Here is a 19,168-nt window from a genome sequence, read left to right as displayed (position 1 = left end):
CTGGTATGCAGCTGTGGTTCCTGGTTCCCGGATTTTTGTACACTTTCAAACTCGGCATATATGTATTATCTTGCTAGCCGGCTAAACTTCCAAGTTCACAGCGGGGCCAAACCTGCTAGTACGTGAGCTATATGAAATGAGGCTGTCACTTATTTGTCGGTTACAGATCAACCCTGTAGTTGACGACGTCCTCCTTGGCTTCTTCTTCTTCTTCCTCAGCCTACAAGTCTCTCAAGTGCGTCGCGCATAGCGAGCCACGGCCACCAGCCTGGATCATTATAATTGTCCCAACGACGAAAACGACCATCTCGTCGAGGCTTGCATTGATGTAGATCTTGGTGTTGTTGTTGGTGCTGCTCCTGGTGCTGCTCCTGCTGCTGCTGTTTCAGCGATACCGTCCGGTCCTTGATCCCTTTGATGGTCTCCACAGGCCGTTGTGACTTGACCTGGTCTTCGGAGAAAAAGCCGCCGTGGAGGCCGTAACTGACTCTCCGGGGTAGATGGACGCGGCCAACAACGGTGGTCATGTCCTTCGCGTCAATGATCCATAGTTCACTCGTGGCGTCTGGGCGACATTCGCCATGGGCGTCGAGCTGTGACTCGTCAAACACGTAGGTCAAGAGCCAGCCGTCGTCTTCATCTTCGTCTTTATCTTCAGCGCCTTGGTCGGTTTGTCCCCGTGATTGTTCTTGTTGTTGGAGGTGTGACTTTTCTGGATCGGTGGCCTCATGCCGTCGGCGGCTCCGCCGTCTCCTTGGAACAAACCGTGGTTCCTGGGCATACCATCCCTGCGGCATGCGGAAGATGGAAATTGGATCGTTAGGGTTCTTGTCTGGGCCACAGACCTCCTCGATAGTTCGCTGGTCCACGCATCCGGTGACAGGGTGTATGGTCGGATCTTGCTTGCCTCGTTGGATCAGCTCTGCAGCATTAATCTTCACAAGGCAGTCGATTTTGACGGCTCGCCCAAGCGCCGCGCCAAAGGAGCCCTCGAAGCTCGAACAACCGTAAATGTACTTGGACTCGGACATGGATCGGTCGTCCCGTGTACTAGGAAACTCAAACGAGATGGCGCTCAGGGCAAACTGGTACTTGATGCTGTTGCCATCAAGGCAAAATTGGTAGTAATACAGACGGCACTGGTCGTCTTCTTCACTTCCGCCAGTCTCAGGTAGGGCAACGTCGCCGGCGGCGAAAACAAGTGAAGCAGACGTCAGTCGACATGCGAGCATGTTGACAGCTGTGATCTTGACCTCTCCCGTATCTTTGTTGATTACTTGTTCGTCCCATGTGTTTGCCGTGTGGAAGATGCAACATGCATCCGTCTCAAACCACCGAACCTGTTGGGGCACATATCGTGGGAAAACGCCAAAGCGGGACCTGCCGCAAGCGTCGTACGCGACCACAGGTAAATTCTTGATGAGATTCAACGGATCTAGTGACAGTGGAAGATCCATGATCACGGTGTGGTTCAATGATACCCCAAAATCATGCATCATTTTGGCTGATGCTATGCCCGGGACAGAGACGTTGAGAAGCCTTCTAGGTTGCTCGAGCGGTGTCTGAGGTAAGACTGCCGGAGAGTGAGTCGCGGGAATGATAGAATAGTGGACATATGGCGGTATAAAAGTCGAATGGAACAGTATCAGCTCTTTGGTCGTAGGATCGATGCGAGGATGTGCAGTCGTCCATTCCTTCATGAAGCCTAGCAGGCCTTTACCTCCCAATTCGGGACCCTCGTCGCCAACGCCGTATTCGCCCTCGGCTTTTCTGCCGTTGTACCAGCCAACAGTCTCAAGTCCAGGTAGAGCAATGCGCATTGGCGGGCCGGACTCGCAAGTTGCCAGTGCCCGCCCATCGTGGAACACGATTCCTGTGTTTGCCACACTGATTTTCTTGATGGCTCGACCAGATCCCGATAGGCGCGAGAGAATTACAAGAAATATGGTTCGGAAAACGAGAAGAACGATTCGGTACAATGATGAAAGGGGGTCCACGAGTGTAGCTATGCTCGGTAGGATTGGAGCGTGGAGGTGGTGGGAGGAAATGCTCGACAGAAACACATCGGTAAGCACATATTGATTGACAAACTCCGGCTGTACTCCGTCGTGAGTTCTTGTAAAGGCAACGCCGCTGAGCATTCCGTCGCCGTCAAACCAGTGGGCATCTCTACCCAGGTCCTCGTTTGATACAGGATTGCCTCCATTGCGCACATACTCGCCCCCATAGAGCTCTTCTGGTATGGTGCCCGAGTACTTGCAAGGCGTCAAAGGCTGGCTGTGCCGTACAGGAGCGAAATTTCCGCTGAGATATGGGTGCGGGTGGCTTCTCTTGCGTTTTCGAGGATTGGTAAAGGACATTACGAAGGACGTGGTATATTGAGTATTCTTTCTTCCACAAGGACAGAGGGATACATGTAGACAGAGGGCGCCAACGATTAAGAAGAACGAAGCAGGAGAAGGCTATGAAAAATGCCGTTGATGGTCGCAAATTCCATAGTAGTCATGCTCTTGAAAGCGATAATGCAGTTGGCTATAATCTCCGAGGAGCACCGGACAAGCATCGGAACAGAGGTGACGGGGGAGGTGTACCGGAGGTCAGTCAGTACCTTAACAGACACGAGCCTGTCCGGACGGGGTTCCACGGATGCAAAACAGCCTCAAAGAAATGATAACTCACATGTCGAGGTTGAAGAAGCAGGTTGTTCGTCCAACACGTCTCATGATGTAGGCATTACACCACCACACTGGCAGGGGAACGCAGCTCGAAGTCCTGCCGGAGCGGAGAAAGCTTGTACCATGATTGCGAATGACTACCCTACTGGTGTTCAGGTTTATGCCAATCGCAGCCGGAGGATGGTGGAAGTACCGTACCGCGTCGGTTGAGTGGACGTGTACAGCATCTGCGTTGGAGTAGTAGCGGTACATTGTACGGAGACGCAGAGAACTTGAACACGCCAGACAAGAAGCGATGATGCTTGCATCACAAATTCAGAAGGTATTCCGACACCGGGACCGAGATATAAAGTCTATGGCGTCATGAAGCGGCCTAAACAGCATGTTAGCCGAGCAACGCCTCGCGACTCCTTTTTGAGAGAGTCTGATGTGCCCAACAGCCTCGCCAGCCTTCCAACCGCCTTCCACTTTCTGCATGCTGCCAGATGTACCACAATACTACTGGTCTTAGTATCAACATCATGATGCTCGCTTGTGGCTTGATGTCCCCAATCCCTGGGGCGAAATTGCTATCTTAGCATATTTAGTTCGCGTCATGACATCCATGCAACCGCTCTTCCGAGGGCCCATCAAAAGCCTGCTCTCTCTACCCTGCACGAGCCTGTCCCAAACTTTCGCATTGCTAGCTGTTTCTCTGAAGCGTTGCACGATTCTCACATTCCTCCATTGCTCGGCTGACTGGTGCTCGGATATTTACTGCTATATGGCTACTACAACAATCCCGTGTTGATCCATCAGTGCTCAAGTGTGTGTTCAGTCCGCGTTCTATCAGCCAGGAAGGGCCTCCGGTCACCTCTGCATCGATGTACGACTATGCGAAAGTGTATGTCCGGCCCGTATCTTGAGATGTCTCTACTCAACATTGTACTTACACATTTATTTACTCGAACAGTCATCTCATATACACAATTCCCCCAGCCATAGCTCTGACCACAGTCCTTGCGCCTCTCTTCACGCGACGAGATGTCTTCAAGATCTGTTTTCTGCTGACCGTGGCCGTTACATATACGATTCCATGGTACGCCGAAAAAGCCTCTCTCAATTTTGCTGGTACTGAGGTCCGTCTCTAGGGATTCGTATCTCATTAGAACTGGAGTTTGGAGTATGCTCGGACCCTTTTTCAATGGCCATTGAGCTAATCAGCTGACTCCTTCCAGCTTATCCTCCGGAAGTCATCTTGGGACCGAAATTGTTCGACATCCCAGCTGAAGAGTTGTTCTTCTTCGTAATTCAGACATACATTGTTAGTTTGCCCTTGACCCGTCTGTGAACACCTTTTTCTCACGTTGCAACAGACCACATGCCTGCAGATTTTACTGAGCAAATCGGTGGTCACCGCTACCTACTTGCACAACGAAAATGACCTTCAAGATCCTCTCGGCAGGCGCTTGAGGCAATGGAAACGTGCTGGTCAAGTGACCCTCGGCCTATGCTGGGTAACCCCTTTGCTTCTAGGTAGAGGCCACGTTACGGGCACATACATGAAGTTGATTCTCGTTTGGGCCGTTCCGGTGTTATTGATGCTCTGGACCTTTGCTTACCAGCTGCTCCTCACCTTGCCGCGGTCCAAGACATGGCTGCCTATAATGCTCCCGACTCTTTACCTTTGGGTCATTGATACTCTCGCATTGCGCAGAGGCACTTGGTGTATTGAATCGGATACGAAGCTTGGCATTCAGCTCTGGCCGCATCTGGATCTCGAAGAAGCTGTGTTCTTCCTGGTCACAAACACACTGATAGTCTGGGGCTTAACTGCGTATGACAACGCCGTTGCAGTCTTAGACGCCTTTCCGGCCTTTTTTCCCACCGTGCCGGGCACGCCGTCACCCGTACTTTTGTTGAAAGGTCTTTTCCTGTCCACCTCCAAGTATGACACTGGACGAATACAGGGACTCCAAAATTCCTTGACTGTCCTGGCGCGGAAAAGCCGGTCTTTCTACCTGGCATCTGGAGTGTTTCCTGGGCGCCTGAGGATAGATCTGATCTTGCTCTACGCATTTTGCAGAGTCGCGGACGACTTGATTGACGACGCCCCATCCGCGGAAGAGGCATCCAGTTGGGTGGGGCGCTTTTCCCATTTCCTTGACACCGCTTACTCCACCAAGTCTGACCGGGAAGCATTCGAGCAAGCGCTTGTCCCTTTTCCTGTCGAGGCCCAATCTGTCCTGAGGCTGCTGCCCACAGACAAGTTACCGTCACAACCATTATACTCGCTCCTGGATGGCTTCCGGATGGATCAGCGGTTCTTCACAAAGGGTTCGAAAGAGGATCCGCCTGTACAAACCTTTGCAGATCTTGAACGATATGCATCATGTGTGGCAGCCACTATTGGGGAGCTTTGCTTGAGTCTCGTCTACCAACACGATCCCGACAGGCCCACAGACGAAGACACAAAGCGCAGGTGTGTCGCAGCTGGGTCAGATATGGGAAGAGCCTTGCAGTATGTCAACATTGTGCGAGACGTTGATACCGACGCTCTATCTGGGAGGTGCTACATCCCTAATGAATGGTTCGACAAGTCATCGGCCTCTTCCCCCGAAGTGCGTGACAAGGAAGTGGCCCACTATCGCAAGCGAATCTTGGACATTGCCTTCTCTATATATGGTACAAATCGGGACGCAATTGAGGAGCTTCCTCAATACGCACGAGGTGGGATACGCGTTGCGGTAGAGAGCTACATGGAGATTGGAAGGATGTTGCGGGAACGACTTGAGGAAGGCAAACCTCTGGATTTCGCCGGTGGGGGGAAGAAAGGGAGAGCAAGTGTACCCAAATTGAGAAGGATATGGGTGGGCTGGAGGACGATGGCTGGATGGAGAGGGTCAGCCTGATGGCTTTTTGTCGTTGTTGTTGACATAGAATTTACGTCGGGATTTCAAATAGTTCAAGTCGGGCACTCACTACTCCCCTCACGGCCCCTGCCGCTTGTCGCTTGTCGGTACAAGATGTGGGGATGATTTGCATAAGGAAACCTCCATGCCAATAATAAATAAATATACTACAATTGTCTGCCACTATTGTGCACCACTTTATGACCATTTTTCCTGTCGCTGTTGGGAATCTCAGCGTCAATGGGAATGCACATGTCGAGGTCTGGGCTGGGCTGAAAGGGGCGCCACCAGCCAAGATGGCCATCTATCACTAAAAAGTCATGTTGTCATCGACTTTTACAAACCACTGCACCATATTAACCATGTGAGGCCTCCGAGGCCGTCCGTCTGGGACGGGCATATAATCTTGATCAGTTGCAGATCTGAGGAGCAATGAGCAAGCCGAAGAGCGTCGTGATAATAGGTAAGACCATGTATGCTTGCCCATTGCATGCAGTGACTCTGACTGGAATTCTCAAGGCGCCGGTGCCGGTGGCATCGCCAGCGCAGCTCGCCTGGCCAAAGCAGGCTTCAGAGTGACCGTGCTCGAGAAGAATGAATTCACGGGCGGTCGTTGCAGCTTGATCCATGATGATGGCTACCGATTTGACCAAGGCCCATCGCTTCTCCTTCTTCCCGACCTCTTTCGAGAAACGTTTGCCGACCTCGACACCTCGCTCGAAGAGGAAGGTGTGGAATTGTTCAAATGTGAGCCAAACTACAATGTATGGTTCAGAGACGGCGAATGCATCGAGTTATCTACGGATACGGCGAAAATGAAGAAGACGATCGAACGCTGGGAAGGCAAGGAGGGCTTTGAGCAATACCTGGCGTGGATGAGAGAGGCGCATGTTCACTACGAGGCTAGTGTTACTCATGTGTTGAAGAAGAATTTCTCCAACATGCTGGCGATGGTCAGGCCGAGTTTCCTGCCTTATCTGTTGGCCCTTCATCCGTTCGACAGCATATGGAATCGTGCAGCACAATACTTCAAGACGGAGCGGTTGAGACGCGCTTTTACCTTTGGCAGCATGTACATGGGCATGAGCCCGTTCGACGCTCCCGGAACATACAGTCTTCTCCAGTACACCGAATTGGCTGAGGGGATATGGTGAGTTCCTGCAGGACCTGTTCCTTCCGCCGGGTCACTGACCAAGGCTATTCAAAGGTATCCCAAAGGCGGCTTTCACAAAGTTCTCGATGCTCTTGTGAAGGTTGGCGAGCGCCTAGGTGTGGAATATAGGCTTGCAACGCCCGTTTCACACGTCAACATTGACAGACATTCAAAGCGGGCATCGGGAGTGACGCTAGCCAGTGGTGAAATCGTCAATGCCGACATTGTTCTTGTCAACGCTGATCTCGTCTACGCATACAACCACCTACTGCCACCATCTCCGAGAGCTTCTGCACTTTCGAGCAAGCCGGCGTCCTGCTCGAGTATCTCTTTCTATTGTGAGTCTAGATCCAGCGGCGGAAAGGATAGCCAGACTGACGAAGCAAGGGTCCATGGACACAATCATTCCCGAACTCCATACACATAATGTCTTCCTAGCAGAGGACTACAAGGACAGTTTCGATGACATCTTCAAGCGGCAACAGATCCCCAAGGAGCCTTCGTTCTATGTCAATGTACCTTCTCGGGTCGACCCCAGCGCTGCCCCAGCTGGCCGAGACAGTGTTGTTGTTCTGGTACCTTGCGGTCATCTACTGGAAGGCAAGGCCGATCGCGGTCTCGATCCGCAAAACGCCCAAGATTGGGAAGCGATGGTTTCTAAAGCCAGGACCGCTGTCTTTGAGACAGTTCGTCTGCGCACCGGAGCAGATCTCCTGTCTCATGTGAAGCATGAAATCATCAACACGCCAGCATCGTGGAAGGAGAGTTTCAATCTCGACAAAGGCGCAATCCTAGGTCTGAGCCATTCTTTCTTCAATGTCCTCAGTTTCAGACCGGGCACAAAACACACCGAGTTCAGGGACCTTTACTTTGTTGGAGCCAGTACTCATCCAGGAACAGGTGTGCCGATCGTCCTTGCTGGCAGCAAACTCACCACTGGGCAAATCCTGGACGATCTGGGCATGACCAAACCCTGGTCGGAGGGCGGTCACAAAAGGAGAATAGTTAGCGAGCTTGATCAGCGGGGGAAGACCCCTCTGGACCTTGCGCGCGTTATGTATCTGCTCGTTTTTGCCCTGGCAGTGATATTATATCTGCTGGCGCTTAGATAGACTTTGTTTCGGGGGATATAGAACCCGTAATGGCTATAGGATGGTCAGAAATCACATGCATGCACTCGGATGATCTGTTGATTACTATTTTGTTGATTACTAAGCTGGCTGTTGGTGGACTAAATTGTAGGGGTGTTTGATGCAGCGGTGCTCTGCAGCACAGCAAATTATATTGTAGTCTCACTATTGTGATGGCTTATAACGTTGCTCGAACTACGTTGTACTACTGCACATGCCAGTAATCAGTATCAGTGATGATCAGCTCGAGCTCATCTTCTCCCCATTTGTCGATCGCTTGGAAACGCCCGGAAGCCGGAAGTGAATATCCGCAAACCATTTCGCGACGTCGACCGACAAGGCCTGGAGACCTTCACACCTTTCCCACCCACTTCTGGCATCAGAGTCTTTTGCCGAAAGAACGCCATGACCGGAAACTGCAGAACTTGCAGTAGAGGTCACCTTTGTGGTCACGAGGAGGGAGATGCGGTCTGCGACAGGTCGTTTGCGGTCCAACCGTCGCACAGCTTCCGTCCAATGCCGGGACCTTTCACCGGCAGCTGTGCTCGCAACCATGTCTGGTTTGCCACTGATACAATCGTCCATGGCATTCCCCGGCCAAAGAACGAGTCAGTCATCGATTCCCCATCTGGACACATGAGTGAATTATCATCAAACGACTACCCGTTGCGCTCTCGTGAGTACTAAAAAAGTTTTGACACGAAGCCGTCCGGCCACGTCCGGCCCTATGGAAAATCATGGAAAATCCCTAACGGCCGGGCTCCACTGCAGAAGAGACGCACGAATCTCAGACCACCACATTGCATCGGGCCAGCCTTAACCAGTTCATCCTGTCCAGCCTGTGGAACAGTCCTTCTGCAGGGCAGCTTGTTTGGGCCAGTCACCGACTTGTTTCAAGTCTTTGATGTCCGGCGATAGCTTTTCGGGCATCGCATTGGCTTCGGTGACCAGTGACATCAACTGTATCCGGAAGTACAAACCAATGCTCAGAGCCTTGTCGCCCTTATGACAGGGCAGGTGACATGCTCCGCCAGGGAGTCTGGCGGAAGCTATGGTTCGGTTCAAAGCTATGTCTTTTCCACTCAATGAGAGCCCGAACGGGTGTCCCGGCATTGGCAACGAACACAGTAGGTTCTGCAAGCTTCTGCACAGGGCGGAGAGTCGCGGCGACGAGGCACATACCGCTTTTCCCTGCATCTTCATCTTCCATCTGACGACGTCACGAATGCGTTTGCTTGTGTGACCGGGATCCTATATTAAACTCGTCCTGTTCCGGGACTGTTTGCCAGCAGTCAATCAGCTTTGCAAGCATCGTTCTACGATACCCCTCGGCGTTCGCAGGAGCAGTACCACTGTACCAACACCATCCACGCTCACGCCTCGTCCAACTCAGCTCTCATAACTCTCAATCCGAATCAAACTCCCCAAAGAAGCAAAAATGGGTAATCAAGCTCTTGATATCAATGGCTTTACCAACACCGTCACTACCAACAACCACATTACCACCCGCGGTAGCGACTGGTACTTCACTGTTTCGGCAGTGATGGCCTTCTCGATGCTCATTGTCATGGGCCTGTCGTTCAAGAGAGCCCGCCCGAACCGGCTGTTCCACTATCTCTTTGCCTCGATCCTGCTCGTCTCCGCCATCTCGTACTTCTGTCAAGGTTCGAACCTGGGATGGACCGCCATCCAGACCGAGTTCCGCCGCAGTGACCCTGAAGTGGCCGGCATCATGCGCCAGATCTTCTACGTTCGATACATTGAATACTTCATTACCGCCCCATTGCTGTTGACGACGCTGCTACTGGTCAGCGGCCTCCCGACCCCGACCATTCTCTATGTCTTGTTCATGTCGGAAGTCATGGTCATCATGGGTCTCGTCGGCGCCCTCGTCAAGAGCACCTACAAGTGGGGTACGTACCATCATCTTTCCACAAAAGTGACAGTAGGTCGTATCAAGCATATACTAACAGTTTTTGTTTCTAGGCTTCTACACTTTCGGATGTGTCGCTTTCTTGTTCGTCGCCTTCTCAGTCGTCTGGGAAGGTCGCGTCTATGCCCGTGCCGTGGGCCAGGATGTTCTCCGCAACTACACCCTGTGCAGCAGCTGGCTCATGCTCATTTGGCTGGTGTACCCGGTCGTCTGGGGTGTCAGCGAAGGCGGCAACATCATCCCGCCGGACTCGGAGGCTATCTCGTATGGTGTCCTTGACATTCTTGCCAAACGTAAGTTTTTGATTGCTGCTTGTGTTGTCTTGATCTCGTACTGACATGTGCTCACAGCTGTTTTCGCCGCCCTGTTCCTGTTCGGACTCCGGAACCTCGACTTCGCCCGTTTGGGCCTTCACTTCCGTGACGGCAGAGTCGCTCCCGGCGCTGGTCTAGGCGAGAAGCACACTGCTGGTCCTGCCGTCGGCGAGCCGGTTGCTGCTCCCACTGCGGCTGGGACCACCACTTCCACCGCCGTGTAAGCCGAATTCGACCACCTACAAACCGGCTTAGTCTTGCACCTTGGGGAACTTTATCAAGATCCCTAGGGCAGCCGAATAGCCGAGGTGGTACTGGCACGCCACCAATTTCGACAAGGAAGAAAAGGGGTCTGTTCTCTTATCAGAACTCCTCGTTTCTTCCTTGTCCCTACTTCGTTAGTGCGACAGCGACAGCGACTCTCATTTTCAGATCCAGCAGCGAAAGAAATTCACGCGACCCCAGCCTACGATACCCCCGATATACCACTGCAACCTACACTAATCATTAATACTTGTCCTCGACGGACACATGTCGAATTGGATGCCGGCGGGCCTGGCCTGGCTTTTGAAAGGCACAGACACCCTGAGACCCGGCCTCATCGACCACCAATTTCTCACAATTATCACGATGACGATCGCGATGAATGACGCACATACATACCAACATATTCTTAATACCTGACCTGGTTGTCACCATCAGTACCTCATCTAGCTACAGATACCCTCCCTTGTCAATCCTTGCGTCGCAGACACACTTCAATACCCCTGATAGATCGAGTCATGTTGTGTCTTTTGATATAGCTTAATATAATATATTCATTATTGAATAATCGCAAAGTTTCACTCCGTACAGACTACATAGCGGGTTCGTTACCGTATGTCGGTTATCAGGCTAACGTTTGCAGTGTACCCTTCGATAAAAATGAGATTGTGTCTCCACCTAATTACAGTAAACATCCACAATGTCATGTAGTGTATCTTATCAGAGTATCCAGTCCTGGGTGAACTGGTGGTTCAAGCTCGAGTGGTAACATTCCAGAATCACATAAAAGATGCAATGCATGCGTGCCTGGTCCGTGAGCGACGGGCGCACGAGCATACAGTATACTCCGGACAGGCAGGAGTAGTAGTGGACCTGGTCGACTACGGTGCTTCTAGAACAGATGGAGTCGATGTGTAGATACGGTAGGTACAGGTGTCTGAGATAGCTTGTCGCCAGGGCAATGTGAGAGTTATGGTGTGCTAGCACTACTACTAGTACCCCAGTTCAAAGACTGCAGCGACGTGCTGTAAAGCGGTGAACGACTGCAGTTTCGGACAATTCTCGAATCATACAACATATACCTGGTATCTTTTCTTTTCCTTTCCAGAACTGCGCCACAGCAGTCCTCCAACACTGTACTGATCGTGGAAGCGGAAGCAAGTCCCTGAAGTGCGTTGCCTTTCTTCGCCTCTGACCCCAATTTTTTTTTTCGCAGAGCAGACGCGCAATTTTCAATCTCTTCGGTGCCTCCTCATCAGCTTCAAATCACCCAATATGAACAGGTCGTCAAAGACGAGATAGCCCTCTCCACTTGGACTGGCTGTCTGGCGGCAAAAGTGAAAAGAGGGAAAAGAGCTATTCGCACAACGCCGCCGACTATCACCGGAATCCACCCGTCCGGCTGTCTGTCTCCACCGCGTGGCCCCAGAAACTATCGATGATAGTTACTTTGCTACTGTAAGTACCTGCATCGCAGTACTACTGTACAATGTACATACCATGCGGTGGCCAGAATCATCAAGCTCTGCATCGCACCTACAATGTGCAGTACTACTTCCACCGTGTGAGACCGACAACTACTGTTACCCCCCCTGCGTACTGGAGTGACATATCTCAAAAACCGTAGCTTGTCCTACGGCATGCCGTCAAACCGCCGCGGTTGGGTGCTTGCCGCTGACGAGCACGAGACCTGTCGATGTCGATAATTTTTTTCGGGCGGAAACGTCAAGATCTGAAAAGCAATGCAGTGCTGGACATGCCGAAGTCGCCAGAAGCATTCAAACCACTGCGGCCAAGAGAACGCAGCATCTGGCCAGCTCTGGTTGAATTGGCACAGTGACACCGGCGGTTACCAAAGGGTTTGAGTAGGCAAAATCTGAATGCGCCGGTATATCACCCGGGCCAGCGAAAAAAGAGCCCAAAGATGGCGAACCAGTCAAGGCAAACAGGTACAGCGTTAGAGTCTGGCGAACGCTCCATCTCTGCCAGGGCCCGCGAAAATGGTTGCTTTCCCAACTTCCAGGCTGGTCATCTTGGACGAATCAGCGGCCGAGCGCATTTGCAACACTGGAGCATCAAATTTTTGCGACCGGGACCAAGTTTCCAATGAGTTTCGCGCGTTCCTGACGCCGCCGCCGCACTAGAAGTTCGGCCTGGACGGCCGCGCGACCTTAGCCGGGAGTCGGGAAATTTGGCAGGATTGACATTGGTCAGTCGTGGAGGACAGGCCAGGGACAGTGAAAGTGACAGGACCTTAGCCCCGTCAAGGTCCCCGTCTTGATGGGCGGTCGGTCAGGTCCACGTTCAACGGATGCCCCGAGGGGACCCAAACAGATCAACCGCTGCTTGGTCAATTCGACCTCGTCGCCGCGCCGCCGTCGCTGGCCCAACTTTGCTTCGCTGCTTCATGGCCATTTACTACTACGCAATCTGCTGGTCAATGTGACCAGGTCCCATTCATTATTTGCTGCCGGGCCAGCGCTCCACTATCGTCAATATTGCCCCAAGCTTGCAACTTGCGCCCATCAGAGACTTTCGCTTTTCCCCGGCCGGCGCCACATATACATACTTGCGCCTCTTCCCTGCTCTTCCTTTCCATGCCTTGACCACCTACCTTACTTTTTGTCTCTCATCGTCGCGAGATCGCAGTCGCACGAGTTCGCTGAGCTCCCTCTCAGTCCTCCGTTCATTCTCCATTCGAGCAGTGCTCGCTCATACCGCTGTGCGCGCCATAACATTCTTGACTTGCCGTCATACCAACAACGACCGGCCGATATTCGAAACGAAATAGTATCGATTAGACGTCGCTCACTGGACATCGCGTCCAACATTTTGCAAAGCTATCCTTCGCTAGACTACCTTGAGCGATCAAGAACCTCGACAGCCAACATGCGCTTCACTTCTGCGATTGCGGCCATCGCGCTGCTGTCGACGCCAGCCGTTCTGGCCCAAGAATCCTCCGACGCCACCATCACCGTCACATCATCTTACTCGACCACTCTCACAGTGACCAAGACTCTCACTTATGCATTTGCCCATGCCAACACCAACGTCACCACGACCAGCACCACATCCTCGTTCCAGCCTACGGGGTGGAACGTGACTTCGACCGTCACGGAGAGCAGCAGCTCCTCGTTCAACAAGACTACTCTGACCCCAGCTTCCTCGTCATCCGTTTCATCTGAGACCTCAGCTGCGCCATCCATCGCGCAAGCTACGGGAGCCGCCAGCGCTCAAGAGATCAATTTGGCCGTCGCGGCCCTTGCCGGCCTCAGCGCCATGATCTGGGGTTCATTATGAAGACGGGCGGAGCACAGCTTCTTCGCCTATCAAGACTTCTTGAAGTTTTCTTTTCTTCATTCTTGACTGGATCAATCATCCTCGGCGAGCAACAGCAGCCAGTTTATGTCGGCCCGAGACGATCATTTTTATTTTCTACTTCATCTCTGCGAGAGTTGAGTTTGAATAGGAGGGTTTACGACTCGAGGTACATTTTTACATCAGCCGCAGCCGGTTGGTCTTTTTGCGTACTCGGTCTACTTTTTTTGTGAGAAGAACGGAATATGGCCGTCGCCTGGGGCGCCAGTGAGTGACTCGATGTCACTCACAGCTGAAGAGGAGAGAGCTTCTTGCGAGCTAGTCTGGCATTGTCGGCCGTGCGATGGACAGCAGATCAGTTCTTTGGGAAAGGGTTCATGACGAGCGGACAGACATCATCATCGTTCGCTTGTCTGTTCTGTTCCGCGCTGCTCCCGCGAGCTTGAGCTGAGGGAGCGTGAGTATAGAGAGCCAAGCAAGGAGTGTTGGTGTGATTTTCTTTTTTTATTTTGGCTATATACCCCCCAGCCCTTGAACGACTGATATGATGACTACTTAGTTCGTCCCTTTCTATACATCAACGTCAATACTATCAAATCAAACAAAATCGATCCCATTTATTTTGGAGTCCCGGTATTTTTTGCAAACATGGCAAGTCCATAGTACCAGTAATTCTGGTTAGGTGTAAAGAGCTGGTGTACTTTTTTGTACCCTCAAAAATCGCAGTTCAGTGCAAACAAGTCGCTTTATGGTAGCGTCACCGCTACACTGGCAGTACACGACGAGGACACCACACACGTATACACCTGACTCTCCCATCCGGATGGAAATGGAAATGGAAATGAAATGGCGTAATTTCATTCGGCCCGTCAGTGACTGCTGTCAAACGGACGGACGTCGGTTGACAATTCAGCTTTGACGTGCACTGGCAGATTTGGGCGCCACTTACCACATGATTGGCAACGTAATGTGCTGCAGTGCGTTCCGTCCAAATAATAATTACACAGACCTGCCTTTGCTGCCCGTGGTGGTGCTGATTCGAGTTTTGCAGTAGTTGGTGGTTGGTGTGTACATTAATGATGTATACTACTGCCTTCCAGACAGGTATCTTATATATGTATCTGGATCCAAGTCTGCGAGTTCTTGTCCACAATCTAGGCTCCTTTGTGTGGTCTGCAGTGGTGGATGGAACAGTCTGTTGATACGTTGTAGGACGATGCTTGCAAGATGCCCACCGTGACCAACCCACCACTGATCGACCGAAGCTCAGCACAGCTCAGCTTACCTAATGACTCCCCTTAGTCATGCAGTCCACTCGATGACACCTAGGATGATGTGCTGCGTGTTGTAGCACGCGACACAGCGCATCGTCGCGGTTCTTCCACGCGTTTCACGCGTCGCGCGCCACTGGCACCGACGTCGGAGGGCAGCCTTGTCAATCAATGACTTCCAAGGTTCCTGCCCTGCTTTGGACTGCTTTGCTCTGCTTTTTGATAAATGCATATGTATCTTATCTCACAGCAATGCATTGCTGCTTGCATACATAGATTCTCCTTTCAAACGGATTCTCTCGTTATCTGGACCAGACACGACTGCAACTTCATCACTTTACATTGTCCAATCTCACTCTCTGTCTTCCCTCGTTGCTTCTTGAGATTGGTTAAGGTATCCTAGGTACTGTATTTGAGGTACCTATCTGGTGCCTAGGAGATTCACCCACTGGGGACGTGAATCTCAAATTAATATACGAGACCGTCATGGACGACCACGACCCCGATCACGAACTTGGTACCAACCTCGATCTCGATCTTCTTCCACCCGTTCCACTATCCGCCCGCAAGGCCGCCGCCCAAACGCCTCCGCGGCCATCATTCCTGTTAGCCCGCAAAAGGACGCATGCAGACTACTATGACGAAGACCACCAGAGTCTAACAGTCGCGACGTCGAGCGATCCAGCCTTTTTCTCGAGTGACGAGCAGGCGCCGGGGGCTGAGAACTATGTTGTAGCAGCAGCAGACAAAAGAAAGAAACGTACTTACAAAGGTGCCTGGTGGGATCGAAGCCGTACTGCCAACGAAAACCAAAAAGGAACAGCCATCAAAAAGCCTCGTGAGTTCAGGAGGAACTATGATTCCGGTATCTTTATGGGCAGCGAGGGCAGCACCACAGGCGAAGAACCTTTGTCGAGTGATTCGTTTTCCTTGGAAGAGGAGTTGATGAGAGAGCAAGAACAACAGCAACAACAAAACGGAGGAAAAGGAAAACAAAATGCCAGATTTCAGCGGACACCGTTCTTGGGCCGCAGTGGCACAGGCACCGGTGATCAGGCTGTCGGTGCCACCAGTGCCGGTTGTCAGAGCACCGGTCAGTCTGTGTCATCTTCGAGGCCAAAAGCAAAATTGCCGCCTTACACGACGGCAGTCGTACCCAAAGAGCACGAGGCTGTGTGTGCGATCATCAGGGATTGTCTGGACAAGGGCAAGGAAGACGTGTATCTGTCAGGCATGTCTCTATCCAGTCTCCCCGCCGAAATCACCACTCTCCAAACGCTCAGCAAACAAGACGAAATCGTTCCCGGGATGCTTGACACAGGCACAAACCTCGAGCCGCATTTACGTCTGTATCTAGCGAACAATCTGTTGACCGAGTTGCCATTGCCGATTTTCGAGCTGCGCAATCTTCGAGTCCTTTCTCTCCGCCAGAACAACTTGACCCGTATCCCGGCGTCGATACGAGAGCTGGTCAATTTAGAGTCGTTAAATGTCGCAGGCAACAATCTCACCGAACTGCCCTTTGAAATCGTCGAGTTGATTCGGTTTGGGAAATTGCGGGAGCTTATGACCGAACCGAATCCTTGGCCACAGTTTAAGCCAGATTTGTTTGTGGAGCAACAGCAACAACAGCAGGAGCAGCAGCGGCGGCCGCTCTATGCGTTTTCAGTGCCGGGGCGCTCAGGCACCCGGTACCTCTTCTACCGGTGGCCCGGCTCCCAACAGCGTTTAGCACAGGGGTCTTTCGATGGGGAGAATAGCCGTGGGTCTAGTTCTAGTTTCCAACAAGCCACACATCACCAACAACACCAACGCAATAATATCCCGTCACTGACAGAGACGGTTTTACGCCATTTGGCCAAGATCGATCCGCAGCGCAAAATGGATTTTGCTTCTTTGTTACCGTCCGACTACGCGCCGGCCGGAGTTGTTAGTGATTTGGGAACACTTGCACGTCGGCCAGGACAGCAATGCACCATGTGTGGAAGACCCATTGTGCTGCCCGGGAAAGAGTGGATTGAATGGTGTTCGTTGCATGAAGGGCTTGAAGAGGTTGATGATGACGAAGGTGAAGATGGAAATGAACATGAAGGTGAAGAAGACCATGACGGGAACGGTAACAATGGAAGAAGTGGAAGTTGGTTTGGGGATAGAAGCGATGTCAAGGTTGGCGGGAGATATTCGGTGATCGCTGGGAAGTACCCTATTCTGCCGTTTCGTCGCGTTCAGTGTTGGCAGGGGTGTCGAGGAACAGGAACTGGATCGGAAAGTGGTCGGGGCGATTGGTTGATGCGGGACGAGGAGGTTGCTAGACGAAGGCTGGAGAGGACAACGCGGATGGTGTTGGAGCCGTAATCTTCTTTAAATGTGGGTTTGCGGCGTGTACTAATTCCTGAACCTGGTACGGCTGGCAAAAGGTGGATTGAATAAGGTATGGATACGACCAGGCAGGTTGCCGTGATAGGTGCCTAGGTACCTACTTTTCACTGCCAAATGGTACTATTACATACCTAGGTAGACAGGGAGGTAGATACCTACTGAGGTTGTACCTAAGGTCTGTCTGCCTACCAACTTTACTCGACTTGAGTAAGCCAGAACTTGAAGTGGTGGCAAATGCGCTAGTGTCTGCAGTATCAATGGTCATTCTCATTCTCATTCTCGTTCTCGTCTGTCATTCCAGGTGATGCCAGTTAGTGAGAGCGTGTGTCTGTCTACCTTAGCTAAGCGTGAAGTCCAAGGCCAAATCAGGGCACTGTACCTAAGTCCCTACCTTGGTAAGGTAGGCTGATAGGTAGGTGGGAGGGAGACACATTTGAACATTGCGCACTTACGATGCTGACGAGTACTCTTTTGCGCTCCTTCTCACCAATCATGGCACTGGCAACCAACCCCCAGGACACATTCAACTGGCCTGACCCGAACTGATCTCATCCAGCCAGCAGCCAGTCATTCAATCACACCGGCCGGACAGACGGACTTTTACCAAGTCAACTTGAATCTCAATCAAGACCCTCCACATCCACCCAATCCCGCTCCCCATCCGGATGTCCATATGCCTTGCGATGAAACTTGTCTGAAGGCTCATAAGCGAAATCGCGCATGTCGCTGTTTGCCACGATCCGACGATCGACTTCCGCGGCGTAGTTGGCCATGGTGCATTGTTTCTGGTTGGCGAGGTGGTTGGATCGGTTGAAGCCCGGGTTTGAGCTGAGGTTGAGGCGTGAGATGGGTGTGGCGAAGTAGGCTTCTTCGATGTTGGATTCGGGAGGAGAATGCGAAAGGGAAAGGGAAAGGTTGAATAAAGGGTTGTGACCGAGGGGGAGGGGGTGGTCGAGATCGTTGGAAGGCAAGTTGATGGTACTGTTGGGGATGTAGAATGGGTCTGCGTCGGGTTCTGTGAACGGATCTGCATCTGGGTCTGCATTCTGGTCTGCGTCCGCACCAGGATCTGAGATATTTGATGACGATGGAGTTGGTGAGTTGGTCGGCGGCGGCGGCGGTGTTACTGGGTCGTCGGAGGTGGAAATGACGATTGGTTGTGCTTGCGACGAGCTGATGAGGTTGGGTTCTTCGTCGCCGTTGGTATCTGAGTCGTTGGATTTGACGGTAGACTCCAACCTGGTGCTGGAATTTGGGCCATTGATGTCGATATCGTTGGCATCGTCTGGGGCTGTGTCTTGTTGCTGGACGCTGGGGTGGTGGGAGGCCTGTAAAGTGCTGGGTACTTCGACTGCGACTGCGACGTCGACTTCCACTTCGGCTGTCTTGTCCACCGTCTTTTCCACCGTTAGGTCTTGGCTTGCGCTGTCCGTGCCGACATAATCGTTCTCGAAGAGGTTATCATTGTCTGGCTTGTTGTTTTCGTTGGCCTCGACGCTGTTCTTTGCCTCAACAATGTTGCCGTTGCGCTCCTCGACGTGGTTCAAGTTGCCTGACTCGAGATCACCACCCTTTTCATGTTTGTGCTCCCCGGCGATATCTTGATGGACATGGGCAATGTCTTTCTCCCTGTATTCGTCCTTGACCTTGACATCCTTGTTGGGTGTGACTAGTTCGGCGTCTTTCTCCCAAAACGAGCTGAGCTTCCGTCTCGATCTTAGTGAGCCTGTCAGGAACGGCGCTGCAAGGGAAGATCGGAGGGAGAATGACCGTCTCATCGCCTTCAGTGTTGAGACCTTGGTCGGAGCATTGGCCTCGGACATTTTGGAGCCGATGACTC

The 19,168-nt window shown here is 52.0% G+C and overlaps 7 protein-coding genes across 7 annotated transcripts; 5 read left to right on the top strand and 2 right to left on the bottom strand.

Moving 5' to 3' along the window:
* Positions 1–215: 215 nt before the first annotated feature.
* Positions 216–2,360, bottom strand: HMPREF1120_02864 (carotenoid cleavage dioxygenase; the record flags this gene model as incomplete). The annotated part of the gene is made up of 1 exon (XM_009156912.1): positions 216–2,360. One exon carries the CDS (start codon positions 2,358–2,360, stop codon positions 216–218), a length of 2,145 nt encoding a protein of 714 aa, XP_009155160.1.
* A 1,178-nt stretch (positions 2,361–3,538) lies between these two features.
* On the top strand, positions 3,539–5,566 carry HMPREF1120_02863 (phytoene synthase; the record flags this gene model as incomplete). Its single annotated transcript, XM_009156911.1, has 5 exons — positions 3,539–3,558; positions 3,628–3,753; positions 3,806–3,837; positions 3,893–3,978; positions 4,031–5,566. The coding sequence occupies 5 exons, from the start codon at positions 3,539–3,541 to the stop codon at positions 5,564–5,566; spliced, it is 1,800 nt and encodes a 599-aa protein (XP_009155159.1).
* Positions 5,567–5,998: 432 nt separating this feature from the next.
* On the top strand, positions 5,999–7,831 carry HMPREF1120_02862 (phytoene dehydrogenase; the record flags this gene model as incomplete). The annotated part of the gene is made up of 4 exons (XM_009156910.1): positions 5,999–6,029; positions 6,086–6,716; positions 6,774–7,057; positions 7,107–7,831. 4 exons carry the CDS (start codon positions 5,999–6,001, stop codon positions 7,829–7,831), a joined length of 1,671 nt encoding a protein of 556 aa, XP_009155158.1.
* A 1,456-nt stretch (positions 7,832–9,287) lies between these two features.
* Positions 9,288–10,320, top strand: HMPREF1120_02861 (uncharacterized protein; the record flags this gene model as incomplete). Its single annotated transcript, XM_009156909.1, has 3 exons — positions 9,288–9,762; positions 9,836–10,075; positions 10,133–10,320. 3 exons carry the CDS (start codon positions 9,288–9,290, stop codon positions 10,318–10,320), a joined length of 903 nt encoding a protein of 300 aa, XP_009155157.1.
* Positions 10,321–11,844: 1,524 nt separating this feature from the next.
* Positions 11,845–14,294, top strand: HMPREF1120_02860 (uncharacterized protein). Its single transcript, XM_009156908.1, has one exon. The coding sequence runs from the start codon at positions 12,641–12,643 to the stop codon at positions 13,658–13,660; it is 1,020 nt and encodes a 339-aa protein (XP_009155156.1). The 5' UTR covers positions 11,845–12,640; the 3' UTR covers positions 13,661–14,294.
* A 798-nt stretch (positions 14,295–15,092) lies between these two features.
* Positions 15,093–17,610, top strand: HMPREF1120_02859 (uncharacterized protein). Its single transcript, XM_009156907.1, has one exon. It carries the CDS (start codon positions 15,436–15,438, stop codon positions 17,302–17,304), a length of 1,869 nt encoding a protein of 622 aa, XP_009155155.1. The 5' UTR covers positions 15,093–15,435; the 3' UTR covers positions 17,305–17,610.
* A 338-nt stretch (positions 17,611–17,948) lies between these two features.
* HMPREF1120_02858 (uncharacterized protein) lies at positions 17,949–19,151 on the bottom strand (the record flags this gene model as incomplete). The annotated part of the gene is made up of 1 exon (XM_009156906.1): positions 17,949–19,151. One exon carries the CDS (start codon positions 19,149–19,151, stop codon positions 17,949–17,951), a length of 1,203 nt encoding a protein of 400 aa, XP_009155154.1.
* Between the last annotated feature and the right edge of the window lie 17 nt (positions 19,152–19,168).

Source organism: Exophiala dermatitidis, assembly GCF_000230625.1.
Source record: "Exophiala dermatitidis NIH/UT8656 unplaced genomic scaffold supercont1.2, whole genome shotgun sequence".
Lineage (NCBI taxonomy): Eukaryota > Fungi > Ascomycota > Eurotiomycetes > Chaetothyriales > Herpotrichiellaceae > Exophiala > Exophiala dermatitidis.
The sequence above is the reverse complement of the archived record's forward strand: the minus strand, read 5'-3'. Positions and strand labels throughout refer to the sequence as shown.